The 25,314-nt window shown below is 37.5% G+C and overlaps 1 protein-coding gene across 1 annotated transcript in view; it reads left to right on the forward strand.

The window, feature by feature from the left end:
• The window catches only part of LOC150088212 (neuropeptide SIFamide receptor-like), a 212,533-nt gene extending 187,219 nt beyond the window's left edge, over window positions 1–25,314 (forward strand). The window contains exons 2-3 of the mRNA XM_090370628.1: window positions 22,098–22,197; window positions 24,591–25,314. Of these exons, the coding sequence (XP_090226754.1) occupies window positions 22,098–22,197; window positions 24,591–25,314 (824 nt within the window). The remainder of the gene's footprint in view (window positions 1–22,097; window positions 22,198–24,590) is intronic.

The raw sequence follows: 25,314 nt of genomic DNA on the forward strand, positions 1-25,314 counted from the left end.
TCTTATATTTGCCATAGGCTTCTGAGTCGCTTGATAATTTACATGCATCCCATGCATTTTTCTGTCACGAGTCTTATTTGTTCATTTGACAACCATTTAGGCCTAAATCTTGAACAAAATTTCTTAATCGGCATGAAAACCCTAGTAGCTTCCTTGAATGTTTCCCACTTAGAATTTACCGTTGGTAACGTCATCAGTTGATCCCACTGTACAGAATTTAAAAACTGACTATTTAAAAATTGTTTTAATATATAGATTGAAATTTAATTACAGTATTAAAAGTATGTACTATATTCTTTGCCCAACTCTAACCCAAATGAAAATTATTTTTATTAATGGGTTCGGGAATGTACAAATTCATTTATCATTTTCGGGAGTAGTGGCATCGCAAAGTTTGAGAACCCCTTTCGTACATCATAAACTAATCAGCGAATTTATGATGAGAACTCCCTGTTGTACATTATTAGCGAATTATGGTATCGTAAATATTAAATAAGAAATTCAAGAGAGCTATAGGTCTGTAATTTGGCAACCCTTTCGTAGTAATACATATCTGTAATACATATTACCCTGAAAACAGTTGTTTTAGGCAATTATATCCCCAGTATCTTAAAGGAAATTTTTAGTAAACTCTACAAATGGAAGGAAACTTATGATATACCCTGCCATCCCTCCCTTTTAACTTCTGTGATTACTGTCCGGTCTTACTGCACGCAGTAGTAGTTATGAGGAGGTTCTAGCATATCCTGAGGAGAACGCTCTATTTTGATCAACCAACTTGAAACAAACTGGAGACTGCTATGAAGTTACGATCGCGTAATGCAACGGCTGAGTGGACAATTCCCTAACTCAAGGAGTGGATCTGTAAGTCTTTAGAAAAAAGGGATGGCCACTTGTTAACATAATGTAGTAGATCGGCTGCCATAAGAATCTCACAATGATGTTCACCCTTCTAGTGAACGGATGCGTGCACAAAGTATAAAACCTAAATTTTAAAAGACGATATTTGTCATGGACTCTCGCAGACCCATGATACATCTTACGTCAATATAACTATATTTTATGAAATATGAGTAACGTTCTGTATGTATGCCACCGAAACAAGGAAACTGGGTCGTTTTTTTTAAACTTACAAGAGTTTAATTTACTTTCGATAGTCACCAACTATGAAGCATAAAAGAGTAGATATTTTCTCATGTAAAAAGATAGGAACATGTTCCTAGGAAAGTGGCATCATGAAATATGAAACGTTTAGAACACCGCTGAGAGTAGTGACGTACTATGCGTATGTTTAATAAGTCTTTCTTGAAACAACAAGGGAGGGTCGAAAATTAAGTTTGCTGTTTTTTGACGTGGCATATTCGGCAAAAAAAATTCATGAAAAAAAATACCTTTTAAACAGTCTGAAATAAAAACTACACGAAAAGAGGCCCACAGCTTAGAAAGTGCGCTGTATATAATGTCTATAAATTGCACGTGTTCTGTGACTGATTTGCTGTTTTTTGCTGAACGAAAAGTCAGTTTCCGGGAGGAAAAACCATAGTACCCTCGCCTGAGACCCACTAACTCACCCGAATTGTGAAAAAGGCCAAAAAAATAAATTCCTCACATCATTGACGGGACTCAAATTCAGGTCTTTTGCACCCGGTGTGGGGGAGGACGATGATTATACGAACTGTGCTACCCACGAGGCTAGAATAAACATCACAAAAACTGAGAAAATTTTGTTATTTGTTTCCCCAGGCTACGTATCATAAAATTCAAATTGTCGAAGTCTATTTTACTTTATAAAAAAAGTTTTCTCCTTGTACGTGTACATAATTATGTGAACTACACATTAACCTAAAACACGGTTAGAATTTTATTCCGAAAGTATTTCTTTATCTTCAAGTATTGTTTTGTACACCGCGCACTTCAACTCCAAATTATATTACTCTGCCAACACATAGAAATTTAGTTAAATTAACAAACGGTAAATGCGATTTAAATATTAGATTGTCTCAATTGTCACATTAATTAACAATTTAATTATTCCTTATTATTCAAATGTACTAGCAAAATAATTCCAGCCCTGAAAATTTCTCGTATCGCAGTCTTCCACAAAAATTATTCCACCCATTCCATTATTTATTTTCATCATTGGTTTCATAAATCATCAAATAAACCCAATAAAGCATTTAATTGTGGCAGGATATCGCGTGACTTGTTTAATAAATCGTCTCTTCATTATCTTGAATATTTACAAGTGATGGAGGATACCTTAAAAAACTTAATTTTAAATTAAATTCAAATTTAGCAACAAAATGAAATCGCAATATTAAAATTAATTCCGTCTATAGAAAGTCCTGTAAAGTAAACTTTTAATCTTATAACACTTAAAGGTTCCCCCCAAGCTGTAATCTGACAACGAAGTTACATTTTGTAGTTGACCCTCCATTCATTAGGCTTTCGAAGCGTACGTATAGCATCAAACAGAAGCATTTCGCCCTCTAAGCATAGCTGCTATGCAAATATTTATCTTTCAAAGAAGATTCCCAAACAATATACATAATTTTGCAAAGGATAGCGAATCACGAATCTGCCATTTAATGTTTCGTGTTGGTTCTGCAGTTCGCGTAATTGGAGAGTAATTAGTTTTAAAAAAGATACATTATTTGACAGAGCATTTTAATTAAACTAGTACGGTTTCGTCCGTGAAGCAATTATCTCACAATCTGCCCTTAATATTTGAATCTCGACATGAAACGCGTATGTCCTTTTTCAATAAGTAAATAACATTAAAAAAGCATTTTTCATTATGTGGTTAAACAGCATTAATACTACATTGAAAGAAAGCAGTGTCGGAGACAAAAATGACACCGCGTTATATACAGTCCGCGAACTACAATTAACAGCTTAATCCTCCAGAGATAGACAACGTATATATGCCTACAGTAATCAGCAATAAAGTTATATATAGAATAAAAGGTAGCGTATCTTGCGCATTTATTAATTAATGAACTTTTAACTATATCACAGAATGATGTACCTTATCAGTTTGGATTTATTAATCAAAACTAGACAAGAAATTTGCGATTGTTGCAAACTTCAGTTTAGAAACAAAAACGAAACTTGGGATTTAAATACAAGCCAATTCTGATATGCAGTGTTCTTAAACGAATGGCCATTGTAGATCTTTTGAAAAACCTTGGTTAAATAAAGAGTGCTTCAGAATGTAATGAGAAATAACAGATTTTATCACATAAGAATAATTTCAATGACATGGCCCGAGCAATATTGGGATCGGATTAATCAAAACAGTATTCTAACCAAAATGAAAAAAATGGAACGGGAATCGGGCGTGTCAGTTGTAATACTAACTGACACGAAACTGAGAAGGATAATGGGAAAGAAAGCCCCCCCCCCCTGGAAAAGACACCATCACAAAGTTGTGATATAGGGTACCTACAGGAACGTTAACAGCAGTACCTTAAGCGGTTGTTTGTGAGAAAAAGATTAAGGGTTGCATGCGTCATCAAAATCTCTAACTCATTCTGTTAAAATCTTTTTTTTTCCCTCTATCGCTCTCCCACAAATTACTAAGAACATTTGTCTTTCTTTAATCCCATTTTCCTAACAATAAAGTAATTATCCTCAGTGATTTTAATGTACACAACTCCAATTGGCTTCAGTATTATAGTTGAATTGATCCAGAGATTTTGATGTCCTTAGACTCAAAGATTATTTTTTGTTTGAAATAAAATAACTTATTGAGAATGGCAATCTAGGACAGTCGTGCTAGTTTATCAATCAATTTTAATTTCGTGTGTAGGTTGTTGTTGCTGTTGTTGTAGGGTTTTAGGCGCATCAGCAACTTATGCTATATTGCATCGTATATAATGTCTGTAAATGATATGTTGTGTGGTCTGCTGCTGTTATTGAATTTTAGAAGCATCAGCAACTAAGGACATGTTGCTCCGTGTGTATCATCTGTAAATGGTGTGTCCTGTGGACGAAAAACCAGAGTTTCCAGGAGAAAACACCGACTAACTCAGCCACGTTGTGAAAAAGACCCATAAAAATTACTCCCGTCATCGACGAGATTCGAACTCAGGACTTTTCCACCGGTGGGGAGGATAGCAATCCTACTAACTGTGCTACCCGCGAGGGTGTGTGGTTTCATGAACGTAAAACCATGCTATTCTTACCTGAGACCAACTAATTCCATCCCTTGTATAACAGACTTCCATCCCTTGTCGTGGAAGTTGATAGCCTAAATAAGTTTAAGGCTCAGCTGGACAGGTATTTCGAACGAACAGAGGGATGAAGTGTTTTTTTTTTTTGGCTGATGCTGCATAAGCCTGCATTTCTTGCATCAAATGCCTCTACTAATGCTAATTCAGCTAAGTTGTGAAAAGGGCCCATAAAAATTCCTCGCGTCATTGACGGGATTCGAATTCGGGTCTTTTCCACTTGGTGTTGGGGATGACGGTGATTATACGAACCGTACTACCCACGAGGGCTCGTAGTGTAGAAAGTTATGACATTTGAAGTATATGAAAGGAACGTATACAATGCTGAAAAAACTGTCGTTGACAGTTTCTTCAGCACGGTTGTTAGAAAAAAATGCAAAACTGTCTGCAATCCTACGGAAGCACGACAGGAGAGAGATTATGATATGATTTTGTCCATTAATTCTAGACCTGAGGTACCCTATAGTATTGTCTGGTGGGAGGATTTTTATCAGTGTGACCTGGATTCGTCCTGGCATGCAATCAACGAGCTGTCGAAAGGGTACCACATGGATGTCAAGCCATAGTGATTTAATTGTTTCTCAAAGTTTTTGAAAACTGGAATGGTAACGAATCTCTACTCCGAACAGCCAGTTCCTCTTCATTCCTGGCATTGGGACATGGCGTATTATCATACTGGAAGAACCCATTCGCAGGTGGATACACTGCATCCATGAAGGGATGCGCCTGGTCGGACCCAATTTACATCCATATGTTGCTCCACTGGTATCAAACACTCCTCACACCATTATTACACCAACAGTCTATCTTGTTGACAGCTATCAAGATGGGTCAATTGGTTCATTCTATTTTCGCCATATTCAGGATTCCCATCAAAGCGAGACAGCAGGAACCGGGATTCGCCAGACTAGGCAACGTTTTTCCCATCCTCCACCGTTGTTGCTGTTATCGTAGTGTTTCAGGCGCATCACAGACTTAGACTATATTAAACCGTATAGGTATTATGTCCGTAAGTTCTATGGTTGATCTGCCTATTTTTCAGACGAAAAACCCGAATTTCGGAGAGAAAAATCCATAATATTCTTGCTTGAGACCGACATCAAACGAGCGAACCTAACCACGTTGTGAAATAAGCCCATAAAAATTCCTCGCGTCATTATTCGAACTTAGGTCTTTTCCACCCAGTTTGGAGAGGGCGGCGATTATATCAGCAGTGCTACTCGATGGGAACCCTCCACTGTCCGGTATCGATATTCCTGTGCCCACTGTAACCGTAGCTCTTGATTTTCGCTGACAGCAACAGAATCAGGTTTGGTCATCGGCTGGATACCCCATCCGTAACAAAGCAGGCCGAATTGTGCGTTCTCAAATGCCTCCTTCGTTACCACTGTTGTTATTTGACTGAATTTAGCCCTTCTGTTACCTTACACAAGACTTGTCAACCGTCGTTGGCCTCTCGCATCAACGAGCTGTTTCCAACCACATAATGGTAAGAATGGCAGTCGGTGCCGTTGGGTAGCATGGTATTTAGGTTCAGGCGACACCGGTGGTTTCCCACATCTGCGCCATATGTGGGAAATTCTGTGACGAAATTCAGAACTACTGCACAGCCAGAAAAAAAGCAATGTCTGGTTAATGTAGTATTGTGCTTTGTTCTGTTGTTGTGTCAGGCTGCTTGGCCGCGGGGCCCCTACTGGGACCCAACGTTGCCCGCCACAACCACTGGGAGGTGAGCCATGCTGTCCATTATACTCTGGCTGCCTCTGCCAGGGTTGCCTGAGCTTCCTGACAGAGGCCATAAAAAAAAAAAGTTGAGGCTATAAAAAAAATAAAATAAAAAGATGATAAGTTTTTTTTTTTTTTTTTTTGAAGAGAGCATATGGGGGAGTAAGAGAAGAAGAGGTCAGAATGTGGGGAACATTCTGACCTCTTCTTCTCTTGGAGAGTTGGAGTGGACCAATGGAGAAGGAAGTTAAATCACAGGAGCAGGTGCTCCTATGTGAATCCTACTTGCATTATTCTACCTCAGTCGGGGATCGCAGGTTATTCTGTTCTACCCTGAGTTCCGCCAGTCTTGCTCTTATAGAATTGAAAACAGCCTGGGCGTAGCGTGTTAAGGCTAGGTATGTGGCCTCTTCTTGAAGTAAAGTTGATTCCTGATTTCGGGGGTTTCCTTGAATCTCTGTGAGGAATTGAAATCTGGCGTTGTTGTGAGTGAGACACTCGTACATAACGTATTCTCAGGACTCCTCTTCACCACAGTGGCAATATGGGTTATTTTCTAGGCTGTTAATTTTTGCTGGAACGGTCCATGGCCTGTAAGCAGGAAGGTGACTTGCAATCCAGGCGAATACCATTGTTGAAGGCTTTGGGGAAGTTCGACTTATTGAGGGAATAAACCTTTTGGTGATTGCTCCTTTCGGCGTTGTCCCATGTTTCTCGCCAGAGATTTTGTAGGTGGTCTGCAATTTTTCTTCTTTCCTTCTTAGGGTCATTTGCATGGTTCAACTGCAGATTTTACAATTGCGTTGGGATTCCCTTCTTCAGGCGCTGAAAGAGGCCCTTCTTGACAACTTCCAGATGAGTGGATGCGGACAAACCACACACACACACCGGAGATGTATATTGTGAAACCCCTCGCTGCAGTTTGAAATACTCGTACCGGCGCGCATCTGGCGCCGACTCCCATGGCACGTTTAAAGTCACAAATTTTCCGTCTTGTCCGTTCTCACTGTATTGCACACATACAGCAGCCCTTGCTCTGTCGACCTGCTTTATATCGGATAGTGTGAACACATGCTGTTACGGAAGGAGCGCTCTTTCATGACAACGAATATTTTAAAGTGGGCATTCGATGCGTAAGGACGGTTAAAGGCTCTCTAATCAAATGCAGCGGACTATAGCATATATAGGAGTTTTAAACAGTGCGTGTGTTATCGTTGACTTGGAAGTTCGGGAGAGAAAAAGAATATACCTTAAGTTGGAATCTTTAAAGAAAAGAGCCAAGACGTTAAGTCTGTGATGCAACAATATATGGCATTTGAAAACTGCGTGAATTATGCAATTATTTTGTCTATTTACGAAATGAAAGACCATGCACCCCTTTTTTAACTTTATCATTAGCAGATGACGTAGAAATATATTCCGCAATTAATGAAACATTCAGGAATCGCAACTTTCCAAAGGACTGTCAACAAATTTGTCCAATGACCAATTAGCAAACAGATACGGAGTAAATCCAATATCAGTGCCTTAATCAAACTAAGAATGCAAGAGAATTTCCAGAAAATGAAAATGCTGCAACGCTCGTCCGAGACACCTGACTCAGCCACGTTGTGACAAATATGAACTGAAGTTTCTCCTATCGAAAGCGATTCAAACCTAAGCCTTTTCGACAGTGTGGGAGAATGGTAGTACATATTCATACTACTATCTACTGGAGCATGTATTCATGTAAAAAATAGTTTTGATAAACATTTCTCCCACGTTATTTTTCAAGTGGGTAATCACCTAATTTCATAAAGAGGGAACACAAAGAGCTTTGTTAATTAAGGATCTCCAGTCTTGTTATTAAAAATCTTCGTCTACTACGAGACGTAGATCTATGAATAACTAACGAGGAATACTTTTAAGAAATTTTAATCCAGCTGGAAGCTAGTATCCTGCTGAACATCATTAGAGAAGTCTCATCCAGAAATCCTTCTTTTCATTCCCATTATTATTCGTTGGCCTCAAACGTCTAAAATCCAGGAGTACTAGCCAATCTTTGCTTCTGTTTAAAATAATAATTCTTCAGTACGATAAACTGGATTTTGTACAACTATTCTTTCTTCATCTGAAAGAAACTCGATGTTATTCAACAAAATCACTTAGAAGAGAGGAAAATATTTCCAACACAATTAGACTGTCATCCGCTCAAACTAAACTTGACGTTTTCACTGAAACAAAAGTCTTGCCACGGAAGAAACAGTATCCTTTCTGTGGATTCCAGTCTGTAAATAACCTTATTTTTGTCTATTAAATTTATGTGCAATTTACCATTGTTATCACGTGTTTTGTTACATGGAGCACTTTAGAACATTTTTTGTTCTCAGTAAAAAATGAACTACTTTCTATTAATTCAACCTTCAATTATACTTGCATATCAATCTGAAGTAATTCCAGTCCTCGTTGCAGGGCAGACAGGCGCTCATAAAACATGTACCTTAGAAAGAACAATTACTGTTTCAAACAGCAAATTTGGCTGCATTTAATCAATGACTTGTCTTGAGAACCATTAATCAAAAGCAATTCAAATAACAGGAATGGAAAAGAAAGGAATTTAAAATTGTTTATCTATCTGAGACTATTCTTTTAAGTTCTAAGAATTCTTTATACTTCTACACATGTGTTAACTAAATGTATAGAAATATAAAAATACTGACAATGTGGCTGCTTATCGCTTCTAACTCTTTCATATAAATCACCAGAGGAAGAGTTTTGAAATGCTCATGGATGAAATCTTGGCAGAATACCAGCACCGTGGACGAAAAATCTCAGCCTGCCTGCAATCAGCCAGCAGGCATCCTGCACGTCATTGGAAATTGGCATCTCCAAAGAAAGTTTAAAATAGCCAATCTTTAAAGGTGTCTTCTTAAACAAGGAAAACCTTTCTTCTATGAATTTTCATCGATGTCGTACAATCACCCACGAGATCAAACTGCAATTTCACATGGGTACGAATGACCAATGGCACACACTTAACTGGGCTAGTAAGAAGCATCAGCGGCCAAAATATATTTCTTGGGGCTGAGATTACGGCATAGCATTCAACTTCTTGATCCAAGGGAAACAAGTTTCTTTTCAGAGTTCATGGTTCATATTCTTTAATAGCCCAAAAATGTCTAGAGCAATACCGAGTAGTTGGAGTACTGCGAAATTATCAAGTCGAAGTGGAAAATGAATGCGCAGGCTTCCATAAAATGAAAAACAAAAAAGTTGTAAAGTAATATTAACTCATGAGGGAGCAACGATATATAAGGGTAAAAAATTATGAATAAATTTATCCAAACATGCTGAACAGCATCTTACAGAGCATTAAACTTTTCCCTAATTTAAAAATCCTATCAAGAAATCAGCATCAGTTTTGCATATAACCTTCATCATATGATACCGAAATTTCTATATCATTAACTATCCGACTTATTTTATTTCATATATACTCATAACAGACTTAACTTAATCTAATTTACAGAACTACCTAAATGCAATATAATCACCATGTAGACTGTACACAGAACAGCTAACAGCATCAACCGATCAAAATGTGGACTACGATGGAACACCCTTCATCCACCATGACACGGTTATAACCAACAAGGATTATTATATTGGTATTGGCAAATGAAAAGAAAAAGCTTATACACCATCAGACAAAACTAAAAACAAAAAAAAAAAAAAAAAACTTCCCACATCACCTGATCATCCCCTCCAATGGTTTTCTTCATAACAGGTGGAAGTTTGTTCCAACAGTCAAACCGCTGGCTGAAGGCAAACTTCCGTACATCCTGCAGCCATCTTTCCTCAATTTGAATTTATGCCTCCACATATGTATAGTTTGATCAAAAAGAAGAATCCCATCAACGTTGAGATTGCTCAATCCATTCCTAGTGTTACACATCTCAATCAAATCAGGTGTCAGGTCTCCAGACGCTACAATTTGCAGAGTTAAAGCTTTCCTTGTTGTTATTTTCTTCCTAAAATGAGGCCCCAGACCTGTATGCAGTACTCAAAATGTGGCCTAATCATTTCGTACACAATGGAATAGGGTTCCATTAATAATACTAGTTCACGAAGAGGAGTGTCTACTGGTAACCACTCTGTGTTCTCCTACTCAACCATCCCTTTATTCATAACAGTAACTCGCCCTTAACGTCACACTGCTCCAATTTGTAAAGCAGTCTTTTATGTGCAATAGTATCAAATTCTTTGCTGAAATCCAGTTACACAATGGACTCATGCTGTGACTTCCCTTAATGGACTCATGCTGTGACTGAAGTATAAGCGCCTCCGTAGCCAGGTGGGAAGGAGCAGCGGTGCATTAGCACACGCTTCTTGATTAGACCGGGGTTCGAGCCCGTCACCACCAAATACGGAGGATGCGGAAAGGTCAGGGAATGACCACCGCATATCCTGGAGCAATATGGCCTTAGTTGATAATGCTCCTAAAACCAAATAACAACAACAATTGAAGTATAACTGCACCCCTGTCTAGATAGTTCTGCACCACTTCTTCAAACAGAGACTCCATTATTTTTCCAGGAACAGAAGTTGAACTAACAGGTCTGTAATTACCCATGTCATACTTTGTCCCCTCCCCCTTTTGAATTGGAGATACATTCACACATCTCCGGTCCATAGTCACCTCCCTTGAATCCAAAAATGCTCTCATAATTATGGATAACGGTTTGCTTTTCTCTTCTTCCGATTCCCTTAATATAATTGGATAGACCCCATCAACCCCAGCTGTCTTTTTATGCTAGTTCGCATATATGTATACAGTATACATATAATAAATACGATAAGAAAAAATAAATAAATGATGAAGGGAACTAGATTGAAGTTAAGAAAGAAATCAAATTAGTATTATGGGACAGAGACACTGCTTAGGCAAACAAACTCCACGACCGTAATGTATAAATAGTAATCTATTGAAAGTGTAGAGGAGAAGGCAGTTGTGATCTCACACACACATATACACCCACACGCACGCACACACGCACGTGTGTGTGTGGAGAGAGAGAGAGAGAGAGAGACTTAAAAGTGTATGAGAGAAGGGTAATAACCTTTACACAATTGTAATTAAATAGAACTGATAAGTTTAGATAAAGTAAAACTACAGAGCATTATGAAGTTGATCTTAATCTATAAAGTACGAGGGGTTTCAGAAAAGTAAGGTAATACTTTTTTTTTCTTAATGATGGTGAAAGGGAATGAGATGAGACGCGGTGGATAGATAGACCCGTTAATAACGTTCAAAAAGATCGTGGTTCAAAACAGGTGTTCCTGAAGTTATTCGCTTTTTGCAAGCAAAAGGGTCTTCAAGTGACATTCACCGTGAACTGGTTGTTGTTTATGGCGAAAAGGTGATGACAAAGAAGCAGGTGTATTTTTGGTGCGATAAATTTAAAGCGGGCCGTGTTGACATTGAAGATCGACATCGGGCAGGCAGGCCTTCATCGAGCAAGACAGAAAACAACATTTCGCGCATCAAGGGCATCGTTCTTGAAAACAGGCGAGTGAAACTGCGTGAAATTGCACAAATAGTGAACGTGAGTAAGTCGACTGTTCACGAAATTGTTCACGATGTCCTTGGCTTTCGAATGGTGTGCTGCCCCTGGGTGCCCCGACAATTGGTAGAGGAGGACAAAGCAAAACTCATGGCGATGTGTCTGGAGAACCTGTTGCGATACAGCGACGAAGGAGAAGATTTTCTCGCTCACATAGTCACAGCAGACGAAACGTGGGTTCATCACTTTACCCCGGAGAGCAAACAAGACTCCATGACCTGAAAAAATCCACAATCTCGTGTGCGCAAAAATTCAAATTTGTCTCCAGTGTCCGAAAGTCATGGCCACAGTGTTCTGGGATCGCCTGGGATGGGCGTTCTGTTGGTGGATTTCTTGCCGAAGTGAGGAACAATCAATGCACAGCTTTACTCTGCAACGTTGGAAAAACTGAAAGCCAACATTCGACGCAAACGACCAGGACTCCTGACAAGCGGCGTAATTTTGTTGCACGACAACGCAACTCCACGCACTGCCCACACCACTCGTGAGTGGTTGCGCCGTAATTGCATGGAAACTCTGTCACATCTCCCCTACAGCCCAGATTTAGCGCCTTCAGACTTCCATTTGTTCGGTCCTCTGAAAAAAAAAAAAAAAAAAAAACCACCTTTCAGGAAAGCATTTCACCACGGATGAGGAAGTTCATCAGGCGGTGCGATGTTGGTTACTGTGTGTGGGCACGGACTTCTTCAGCACTGATATTGATAAACTGATCCATCGTTGGGGCAAGTGCATCAATAAAACTGTTGACTTTGTGGAGTACTTCTCCACAGAGTCAACAGTAATGCATGTTCACTTAATTCTTGGTGTGTAACTTCAACTTCGTATTATTAAACATCATCGAGAGAAAAAAATGTTGCCTTCCTTTTCGGAAACCCCTCGTATATGAAATTATAATCTTAATTCATTCATTGATAAGGAGATAACGATAACTATATTTAATTTTACTTCAGTTAATTAAAAAAAAATCGGATGCGTCTAAAATGAAACACATCGCGCATATTAAGTTCTTTATGTTTACCTTTTAACAATTTCTCTTCTCGCTCGGTTATCACAAAATGATTTAACTCCCTGTTAGAATTTGATAAAGTTCTAGCATATCTTTCCCAAAAGAATTTCTCATGTGCGAATGTAGATGCAAATGCCTATTCAGTTTCTCAGAAACTCGAACAAGATCATCAACGGTTAAACCATTGATATCAATGGTTTAACCGTTCATTCTCTAATGGTTTATTCCCTTCCTTCTACTGTTTACATAAGTAAAGAAGTCTTTGTAAAGAAAGGATGCAAAGAAGTTCTTCTTTGCATCCTTTGCCAAAGACGTCTCATAATCTGTCAGGTTGCCTAACCTGCTTTGTGGCTTGATTGAAGACTATAAAGTCACAAAGCCACATCAGTAAATTATGATCACTGCCACCTAGTGGTTCTTTTATTTGCGTATTCTTAATGTATGAATAATCACTGCTGAAATATAATCAGATCAAGAGTATTCTTCCTTTTTCCTTGTCTCTGTAACATGCTGCTACAGAAAACAGTCATAAAATTCAAAAAAGGGTTGGTACTGTGTGAGTTAGCCACCGACAAGTTCCAGTCAATATCTGGAAAGTTAAAACCCCCCATTATAAGACACTCTGATTTACTTCTCCACCCTATATGTCTATGCAGTTGTTCGTTTTACTCATCACAATGAAGAGAATTATAACACAGGCCCACTCATTTTACACCAAATTCAGTCAATATTGTACTTGCCACCTATGTCAACTGGATGCACTGCCTTAGATTTAATATGCTTCTTAACTAAGAGCATAGCCCCCTTCCTGTGCTATTTGTCCTTTTTTTTTTTTTGTATACATTGCACTCCCCAAATTCAAATTCTGTATCTCTTATGTTTAAGTGTACCATATATCCCTACAACGTCCGTATTTGGTGACTAAATGGCTACTCCAAATTTATTCACTATGCTCCTAGCACGAGTTCATGACACTAAGAAATTACTTTGAGATCCCATGTTTTCCCTTCTTTAGCTTGCTTCTAGTGCATTCTGAAATGTAAATGTAGTTCCGAAAATTTAAATTCCCAATTTGAACCTGTTTCCAGGTTCCATAATGGAAAGCGTATAATTGGTCTCTAGTAGATTAAATATTCAAATAAATATCGATATTCCATTAACCATAAATTGAGCGAGAGCAATATTTAGCAAAACGCTTCATGCATGCATAAAAACAGTTCTTACAAGGCTACAACCGAAATTATGAATTCGCCCATATCCATCATATCATGCGTAGAAATAATTTTAACAAGATAGTTTGAACAGAACATATTGGACTCAAGTTATCAGAAGCAGTCTGTGGGGGCATCAAATATCATCAATCTGACCGGTTTCACTTCGTCACCCTGTTATTAAAGTCGTCTAAACATAAAGAAACATTGCCAAATTTTAACATAAGGGAAAACACGTGAAAAAAAAAACAATATCAAAGATGAAATCAATCCTTATTTTACGCAATGGAAGGTTAATTTAGGTATAAAATCAAGCATGCAGGTTTTTATTGAGTAATATCTGATAGTATGAATTGTATCAATATATTTCTAATTCCGTGACAATAATAATAGTGGAATTAGAAATATTAGAAACATCATTCGCAAGTGATGATGATGTATGAGAACGTTTTAATGACTTTTAGAGTTTAACAGACAGGCAGATTTTTGTTTTTCCTTAATTAATAAGTTTAAATATGTAAATTTTAATTTCAATAATTTTATAAATTTAATTTCGTGCGTTATTTTCTCGACATATTTTAATTCTTTTCTTTTTCTAAAATTAATTCTGCTCAGTTATGGTATTTCTTAAGCTTGAATTTTTAAGTTGAGTTGCACATAACTTTGTCAACTGCTTAATTACTGTAATATTTTATTAACTTAATCCCTTATTTCAATAATGGAAGCTACAAGGATAGGTGAATTAGACGGGTATTTATTTCCTTTTATATATTTTGAACGATATTAATACTCTATTCACAAAACAGAATGCGTGCGTCCAGCGAATTGTATTTCAATATGGTTAATGCAGCGCTGTCATTTTCAGATTCACAAGATGCACTACTCATCTGAGATATTCATTTCTCTTGGAGAACATTTAGAAAGTGCGTTGCTTGAGATTTTATAAGATCTCGCACAACCGGATATTGGGCATTTTCGGAAAGTCGACATCTGAAACCAGACACCGCTGTTTCTCGGCGAAAGGTCATTCAGATTGCTAATTATACATTAAGAATTAATTACAGCCCCAAGTTTATCGTGTAGTATTCTCGAATGTGAAACCAGATCCTCGGCCTATGATTTTAGCGAACTTGAAGTCCTGCCAAAACAGAATAAGCAATAGGAATGACTTCAGAAGCTAGAAATTACGATGTTGACATCAAATAACATCGAAATGAGACTTGGATCGTGAGATATTCCAGGTTGGAATTCTAACATTTCTCTGAATTTTTGATAGACATCTTAGGGTCTTACATGGAATGACAAGTTGTACCTGACTCACACCAAGATAAAACATACTCTTGTCCATAAAATGCTCAGTAAAAAGAACAAAAATGTTTTTTTTTTTTTTTTTTCCCTATAAGAGTTGGCATGCTACAAATTAGCAATAACAGAACTCAAGCTATGAGCTGTTCGCAAACAACGTGTGAACGCGTTAGAAAAAAAGTTGTTTTAGAGCTGTTGTCATTATATTATCCCCGAGAATATGAACTGCTTATAAGAACCAAAATTCGCGAGGTGCGAACTTTCGATGTTGGGGGGGGAGAAGGAAATTTCTTTCTAGCCACCCTTCCTCTAAAAGCAAATATCCTACACCTTCAGTACCACATAAAGTAGGAAGTTTCCGAATTCCAAAAGAGATTGCTTCTTTCCGTGCAATTTATTCTTTTCTTTGTCGTGTTTATTTCTGTCATTAGAGTTGTTTCGAAGCACGAAGGCAAAACTTCCAACTTGTCTGAAGTACGTCAGTAGAGTAATGTGCTCTAAGAATTCCCTTTTGTTTACTTCATGAGTACGTATATCAGAGTAAGCATTTATGCTGCTGGTCATTTCGAAGGTAGCTACAACATTAGTACAAACTCCAGTTGGATAATACACTGCACCAACACTTTCGATCCACAAAGAATAACTATCATTTGTACAGGACATCATTTGTTCTTTCTTGGGATCATTAATTTGGATGCCATTTTGTTCTTTAGAGAAGCAAAGCAAGTCTACCGACAGAGGAACTTAAGCCGGAGTATTTTTCTCTGGCTCAGGAATGCACACTCGCCGTAATATATGCAGTCCAATAAAGTCCCATTCATTCCCAAATGTCACAAGAATGGCATTTAAATACCGATTTCCTATGAGGCCACGAAATAACCACTCACAATTAAAGATGCTATTCATTTAAACATGTTAATCCTTGTTTCATAAATCAGTACCGCCGTTTAAATGAACGTTAATTAGCTCTAATGACTTCAGGCTTTTAATTACTAACCTTTCGCGCATTTGCTATTAGAAATTATAGCTGTAATTATGCGACATAATCACACCCAGAGATTTATCACAATAAAGGTCAATCTACTCTATATATTAAATGGAAAGGAGAAATCATGAATCCCTTGAGTTTCGCAATGCCGGTTTTGTTGCGAAAAATGTTAAAAGAATGCAGTTATCGCGAAATGGAAGGGGGAAGATTCTGCTTCAAAAGATTTAATAAAAGCTGAGTAATGAACTAGTCAACAAAAGTTAAGTTATACCCAAGTTTATGCAATCAGTTTTTGTAAATCGAACTGTAATTGTGCACATATATTAAATGACCCATGTAACTACAAATGCGCATGTTTATATTATTCTGATATGCGATTAATAGTGGTTTTGAAACAGGATTATCTGACAGTACATCATTCATTTCGATTGTGCATTGTACTGAGCAAGTCTGAGTAATATTTCATGATCTAACAGCATAAAAAGTTTGTATGAGTGATTAATTACTATAGGGGAGAGAATCAGCAAGACGCAAATGAGCCAATCATAGGCGAAAACAGATGGATAGAAAGCGTCCTGAATCTAAATATGATATCCCGATTGTGGAGATGACAGATGAAACTTGCAGATAGCAGCACAACTACCTTCCGAGTTTGCAGCCGCTTCAAGGAGAAATAACTTCCAACTAACTGTATTTAGTATGCTACAGGAGAGAGGACTTTGTGGAAGAGAACAAATGATTCGTGTTTGTCTAATCTAATTTTATCTTATGTTTCAGCTGGTGTCGCGAACATGCCATTTGGTCTAAACAGTAATCCGATGTGATATTCACGGATTAACCCAGATTTATCGTAAATATTACGATTGTCGACCCGAAACCAAGCCATAAACATTAGGGAAAAGGACCTTTATATACATGCTTGCCCAGACCGAGATGATCTGGGCAGGCATGATGTCTAATTCATATACAGCACTCCATATCTTGAGGAGAAGAGAAGTGCAACGGCTGTGAGGGTAGCGACAAAATCCTTGAACCAATTGAAACTCTTTAGGGGTGCAACAGGGTTGCAATTCCTCCTAAAGAGTTTTTTTTTTTTTTTTTTTTTTTTTAAAGGAAAGATATTTCCAGATTGTCGGATAACGAGTTCTCCAGACCCGAGTTTCATTGGGCATGAATAGAATACGCTGGGAAAGCAAATTTTCAGACGCTATCCCCTTTCCACCAAGAACATTAAGAAGCTGAAAGGCTCCTTCCATGGCGATCGAGCCTCCCAGTAACTGAGGCCAGAACTCTTGTAAAACTCATTAACAGAGCGAGCCATTGTCAGCGTTGCTTAGCTTATAACTCCCATTACGGTCTCCAATCTGCTCTACTGGATATGTTATGTCAGGCTCACATGATCCTATTTACTTATGGGTAAACCATGCCATTTCTAAAGAAATATCTTGGTTTACCCATAAGTTCCTATGTGTTACTCTCGTCTTAACAATGTATTTACACAGATAATTTCATCGAACCTATCAATTATTTTGAAGTTACTATACTCTTGTGATTTGTACTTTTTAACTTTTCTCTGCCAGTACGTATATTAAATTTTTCTGTCTGCCAGTGTATACGTAATGCGCATTATACAATTTACTCATTACGCATTGAACTTGTGCCTGGCTCACCTCAAGACCTTAAAAATCCTCGCTAGTCTGATTTAGTTTTAAATTTTTTAGCTAGTTTTACAAACTAGTCAAAACTTTTATTTATAATATAGTATCAGTAAATTAATAAGAGGAGTTTACCTCAATGTAGTACGTGGAACACTTCCGTATGATACCCTCCAGAAATTAAAACGGAAAAAACGAAAAAATCGACAACTTACCGGTACATTAAAGTAAAATATAAATAATTAAAGTAAAATATAAATAATTAAATAATCAATTTAACCCAATTCAAAACAATTAAAATTCAAATTAACGCAATTAAAAGAATCTAACGAAAATATTCAAAACGATTTTCCTAGGATTGCGTTAATTTGAATTTTAATTGTTTTGAATTGATTTTGAATTGTGTTAAATTGATTATTTAATTATTTATATTTTACTTTAATTATTTATATTTTACTTTAATGTACCGGTAAGTTGTCGATTTTTTCGTTTTTTCCGTTTTAATTTCTGGAGGGTATCATACGGAAGTGTTCCACGTACTACATTGAGGTAAACTCCTCTTATTAATTTACTAATATTATTATCAACGTAGAACATATTGAGTATTACAGCTCTGATTCATACTATATAATATAGTATCATATAACCTGTCATAAAATTATGGAATATTATAAATGAGGGGGGAAAAACTAGTTGAATTTCTGAGAAACTTAATTTATTCTAGCTTGTACTCGTATTAAACTTATTATACACTTGGAAAGGTTGACACAAATCACCTCATTCCTGTACTGCTCTTTCTAAGCAGTACAGGAATAAAGTGATTTGTATGTTGCCATTCAGGCGGACAAAGTTCACTGTGTAGGGTCCCTGATGTCCTGTGATAGCATACGGAATAATTTCTTGTAGAGATAGGGAGATTATAAATCCACTTCATAAAGTAAATTGTGAGATCGCACTTGGTATAGTGTTTCCACGTGTTGAACGCACACACCTAAAAAAAAAATCGAGCTACTCTAAAAAGTCTAAAGACAATCTAAATCTTCTAAATTTAATATTTACAGTCATCTTTCGGTGATAAAAGAATAGTGAAATAAAACGGAAGGAAAACTTGAAGTTCACACTTGTATTTGAACAGTAAAACAACATATAAAAGACGAAATAAGATGCCCGCAACAGAGAAGAAGGAAATCCCTGCTCTTTCTGCTACGGTTAATTTAAACATATGTATAACATTTTAAAATACGAATTCTCTTAACATCCATTCCACCCAAACCTCTTCATTTTCTTATTTACCATACAATCAGCCTTCTTGGATAGCACAGTTGATATAATCGTCTTCCTCCCCGCACTAAGTGGTAATGGTCAGGGGATCCGAATCCCTTCAATGACGTCAGGAATTTTTATAACGTGGCTGAGTCTGTCTCCGGTTTTTCTCACGAAAACTTCAAAAAACATAATATCGTCCAGCAAACATGATATATACAATATGGTCAAAGTTGCTGATGGCCCTAAAACCGAGCAACAACCACCATGGAATAATCACTTTCATATTCGTATAAACATCATCAATATGGAATATATTCCATGGTTAAACTACACGATGGGATTGCAACTAAGGTGAATATAGATATGAGGGAAATATTCCCACGAAGATTGGTTAGATTTTTCGCTGAATGACCGTTTCCCCGACATGTAGAGCATTAGTTATTCCTGTTTCTCCGTTGTAAGTACCTTCCTTCCTTCTCTGTTGTGGGTATCTTCTTTCGTCTTTATGTGTTGTTTTACGGTTCAAATACAAGTGTGAATTTCAAGTTTTCCTTCCTTTCTATTTCACTATTCTTTTATGACCAAAAGATGACTGTAAATGTTAAATTTAGAAGTTCCGAAAAATGCTAACGTTATGGTAAGTAGGGGAAGTGTGAGATGAAGGTGGTATAAAAAAAAAAAAAAAACTTTCAAATAGACTCTGAAACAAACCTGCCTTACCGTGAGCACAAAGTTAGAAAGACAGTGGAGGTGTCGTCAGTTACCACAACGGTTCAATTCCATGAACTCAATTAATATAACTTAAAAAAAAACCTTCTATTTATACTCTGAGACTGCCACATTAGGGTATGAGTAATTCACGAGAGAGAGAGAGAGAGAGAGAGAGAGAGAGTACAAGAGCATCACCGTATTTAGCAGGCACACGGCCTTGAACTACGGCCAACTGAAACAGTCATAAATATATGACCCGTTTGACCACTCGGCTACTGGCCTTTCTACCTTTGTTGTGAAACTCAAAGCCACCGGGTGGAAAAGGACCGGGTTCGAATCCCGTCGATAACGCGAGGAACTTTAATGGTGTTTTTTTGTTTTATTTTTCACTCCGTGGCTGTTAGTCGATCTCAGTGGCTGTTAGTCAGTCGGAAACTAGGGGTGTTTCGTCCAGCAAAACAGGCAAATCGACCAGGGATTACAGACATAATACATATATAAGAAATTATGGGTGATCCTAATACATGTATAATACTTTGTGTTTTTTTTTTTTTTTGAGCCTCTGTGTTAATGATGTTAGACTACACGTCTGGAAATTTGACATTAATATTTTCATTTTAAAACAAATTTATACATATAATTTAATACTTTTTTGCAGACTTTGTTAATGAAAGATGTGTCATTTGTTTTACTAGCAACTCGTTTAAGATAATTTTAAATTAGAGCCGTTTATATTGTCCCGCGACACTGCGAAGTTTCACAGTTTCAGCGACACATAAAACGAAATTAATCGGCTTTATTAATGTTAGAATTGACACTAATATTAATCTTAAGTTTATTATCTGAGACTGCTTTAATTCAGTTTCTTTTAGAAAACCCTTAATTACAAGGCATTTTTCATTAGCCCTAGTTGTGGTTGCGCTACTTGAATACGAAATATGAAAAAGGCAAACGAAAAAAAAATATCTTCTGACATTGTTTGCATAATTTTGCAGTGGACTAATTTAATGCAATCATTTTAAGAGATCAGCTTCTTTCCTAGGAAGAATCTATATTTACCGCTAAACTCGCTAGTTTGCGAGGGTGAGGTGGTCGCTTAGCAGCTGTAATAAATATTTTTTAAAACAAATAAACCATCGAGTGAACTTTGCGATCAAATTAAAAGATTGACGTTATAATAAGGAATGTGCGGTTCTTATTGAAGCCTATACGAGTGTAAACCAAACAACTGGGGAAGAAAGAAGAGTACGAAGAGTTAGAATTTTTGAAAATTAGACAAAATACCCTCCCTCTGATTCCGAAATGTTTTGTTCTTTGCTATTTCATAAATAATCTAGCCAAAAATCGAGCAGAAAACAGAATGAAGAAAGTCTACTCCTCATAATATCTGAATGCTCAGTTGGAATGACCTTAATTTTCAAAATGCAATCTACTGATTATCAAAAAAAAGGAAAATTATCGTCGCTGGCTCAGAAAGAAATGTCATAAACCTGTATTATCAACCAGCATTCAAAACCCTACTGAAATTACTGTCAGTATCAAGGATAAATAAGATTTCTGTACCAAATTTAAGAGGTTGTATTTGAAGGAGCTACACATCGCGCTATTAGTACGCTTTATAGGAATAAGATGTTAACCTTATGCCACGGCAATGGACGATAAATAAAAGAATAAACACGTGTTGGTTTAAGAAAAGCGACAATCTGTCCCAGCCATATCTGCCCAGCATTCACGAAATAGCAACGAATCAAAATAATCAACTCACTGCAGAACAAATCAACGATGGACGTAGACTATTATTATGCCTTTAAAAATGATCCAAATGATCTCTGCTCGATTTCAACAGTCGGATGCGTATATTTCAAGATGTAACTCATTAAATTTTCGCAAACAGACAGACCCTAACGCCCAAGCAAAAGCACGACTTCACGTCTTTCTTTTGCATAAGCTATAAAATAGACTCAAATTCGTCCATAGATAAACTGTGTACGCTCTTCAGGATGAAATCCCCAATTTCTGGAAAAAGAAAAAACTATACGCCTTCTTTCCAAGCCTGATTAACTCGGCCAGCCAGGGTGTTAAACAAATAAAAGTTCCTCCTGTACAAGATTAGAATCAAATCTAGGTTTTTCCGTCGGATGCTTAAGCAACAGCACACGAAGTCACTGTGCTAACGGTGAAAGTCATAAATGAAAAAGGGCATCTAATCCATAGAATTCAATTTTAGATGTGATGAACGGATCCAAGGGGAAGATTTTATTGCCAGCATTATGTGAATGGATAAAGAAGAAGCGTAAAAAAATATATTTCTAACATTTGATTAATATTGATTAGCACGAAAGATCTGTTTATATTTTAAAATGTTTATTTATTTTTTTTTTTTTGTTTATTGCAGCTTGGATTTTAGGATGGTTCATGTGCAAGAGCGTCTCCTACTTACAAGGAGTATCTGTGAGTGCTTCTATCAACACACTGGTGGCCATATCGCTAGACAGGTGAGTATGTGAATATGTTTGGTTACGTTTCAGAGGCGAAAGAAGTAACCCGATATACGAGCTCTATTCATAAGTCGCCATAAAGACTTGCCTTGCCTAAAATTTCACTCTTGGTAGAACCGTTTACTCTTCCCTTGCGGGTGACATAAGTTATCAGATTCCATTTGTTCAGCGTTGGAAACTTTGGAAGGCCGCCTTCAGGTCTTGGAATAAGGGGTGTTCCGGCAGTCGTTTCCTCGAATGATATTTCATTAAGATAGCGTTGCCAGCGATGGAGATAAGTCCACACGTCCTGCGCTTCTCAGTAACTTCTCGCACTCTGGTTATGAAAATATTAACTGTTGAAGTATTAAGAAAACTCTTCCCGATAAATGACTATAAAATACATACATGATTCACACCTGAATTCGTTAACTTTCATTCAATCCGTGCGTTTAATAAAAATTGAAGAAAATGATAGTTCTATCTTCGGTGCAATTATTTATCACTTCGTGTTTGCCTCTTCTAGTTGATGCCTGTATCATGATTACGAAAAGTTGCTCTCATTTTTTTGTGCTATCGCCAAAGCAATCCTAAAGAGACAGCGAATATAGTAGTATGCTCGAGTGCATTTTATAACAGCTTGTTAGCAAAAGTTTCTTAAAAGTTTTTCAGGGCTTTGGGCAACATAAAAGAGCGAATATTCCAATGAGTAACATCGTGAAGTTTCCCTTACAGAAGCATTCGTTAATAATAAGCAAATGATGCGCTGAAACTTTTCTCGAATTCTAATGAATAATCAAGTGTGTAGACGCTGTGACCAATGGTCAGATAATGACAGGGAACCTCCTTTTGGTATACAACTAGTATAATTCCTTTCCAGCTATTATTGCCAGTTTAAATATTCGCATCTGTTTTTAAAGCAGAATAATATTTGACACTGTACAGGACAAGTAGTTTCGATGTGGGTTCAAAATATTCAACGTACATTTGCATAGCAAATGTTGGGGTTCCAGAGTAAATTTTGAATTAATTGTTATGTACCCTACATGTTGTTTCACTGGAGTTCGATGGCCTCCAGTTGATAATAGGCACTTCTGATCACCTGTCATTCTCGATCAGCGTAACTTATAAGGAGTTTCTAGAATAGCGCGATTTCCTACTTGCATATACTGTATCAATGTGATTAGTCTCTCCCTTGCATTCATTTATAGACAGGTTTTCAGTTCTACGAAGAAGAGAGAACGCTGGAGGAAAGGCGCGATTGGCTCATAATAGTCAATTCTGTTCAAAGCGATGTTTGACTGATACCTCGATTCAGCTTTCCTCTCCACCCCTCAGCTCCTATAGTTCGCTTCTTCTTTGGAGAAAGAATATACGAATAGCAGGGACCATTCGTTTCATTTTGCACGGGCACTTGGAAAGGTCGCACTGCAGTAAAAAGCATTATTGCTGCAGACTCGGAACCCACCAACGGACTTAAGTCAATATAGTAAAAGTATGAGGGCGAAGCCGCTGTATTTCCCATTCAAACAGAGTCCTGTTTACACTTAGGAAATCGCTAAAGTGAGACGGACACCTATTGATCAACATCAATGAAGAGCGTGTATTCTTCGCAATATGTAAATTACGCAGTAAGGAAAATCTACATTTCAAATTAACGAGGTGAAGGGGAATTTTCAAAGATTACTTAAAGCTGTATAACAGTTTAAAGCAGATAAGGCGAAAATTTTAGTTTCCCGATCAGAGGTGGCCAAGCAACAAGGTCTGCATAATAAATTATTCATATGGCCTAGAAATATAAAACTGTTGTATCGTATACTGCTTTTTCTTTCTGTTACTTATAGAATGAAAAACGGGCGTATAAAGTATTCGTAATACTAGTTTTTCATTTATATCCATTTTTCAATGATTTAGGACTAGAATTATTCTCACACTAAAAATACTTCGAGGGTTTAGAGAGTGAAAAACTCGCAAGATTGCTAACTGCCGTGCATAGAGGATTTAAACACCCAGGAATATTGGGCTATTGAGATGACCAAAGTAGAAGGAGCTTCCCTTTTTATGGAAATGAGTCGCCCAACCTCGTTCGTTCGTTCTCTCTCTCTCTCTCTCTCTCTCTCTCTCTGAAACATGGTCCGAAAAGCTTCTTGATTTGCAGTTTTTCTATAAGTAAAAGTTATATCAACGTTGTAGCCTATTTTTTATTCTTCAGCACTGTCAGTACAGCTTTTATGGAATGATTTGATATCTTTAGTTAAAAAAAAAAGGGGATATAGAACTGAAAGGTGGAGTGTGACAGTGAAGAGTATCTTGTTGATGACCTTTTACTGTATATAAAACTAAACGCATATCCGGTTTCTAAAATAAGTCTTTGGATGTTTCTAACTCATGTTCTACTTTTCCCTCTGTAGGTTCCTGGCGATCTGTTATCCCCTGAAATGTCAACTCTCCACTCGCAGCGCACGTAGAATAATCTTCGTCATATGGGTGTTTTCCCTTCTCATTACGTTGCCATGGGCCGTGTACTTCCGACTGATCCCAATCGATCCATCTCTACCTGAAGTTCACCTGTGCATGGAAATGTGGCCCCACGACGACTCAGAAACTCTATACTTCCTAATCGCGAATCTCGTTCTTTGTTACCTGCTCCCGTTATGTGTCATTACCGCCTGCTACCTAGGAATATGGATAAAAGTGTGGCGAAGAAACATCCCTGGAGAGACCAAGGGAACGAATCTCGATCACGTGATGCAACGCTCAAAACTTAAAGTTGTAAAAATGATGCTGGTCGTGGTGGTTCTCTTTGTGATCTCATGGCTTCCCCTTTACATAATATTCACGAGGATCAAGTTAGGGGGCCCCATAGAATCTGACAGCTTTGAGGAGCGAGCTCTGCTAATAACTGCTCCCATTGCACAGTGGCTGGGCGCATCCAACAGTTGTATCAACCCCGTTCTTTATGCCTTCTTCAACAAAAAGTTCCGAAAAGGATTCATTGCGATCATCAAGAGCAGAAAGTGCTGCGGAACTTTACGGTATGACATCGCGGCCAAGAGAAACACCGCACGATCCGCTTACAAGATGACATCAAGATATGACACGCAGTGCGATTACCTTTCAACCGCTACAGTCTGA

This window comes from Mastigoproctus giganteus, chromosome 3 (genome assembly GCF_048544385.1).
Source record: "Mastigoproctus giganteus isolate SK-2022 chromosome 3, ASM4854438v1, whole genome shotgun sequence".
Taxonomy (NCBI): Eukaryota; Metazoa; Arthropoda; class Arachnida; order Uropygi; family Thelyphonidae; genus Mastigoproctus; species Mastigoproctus giganteus.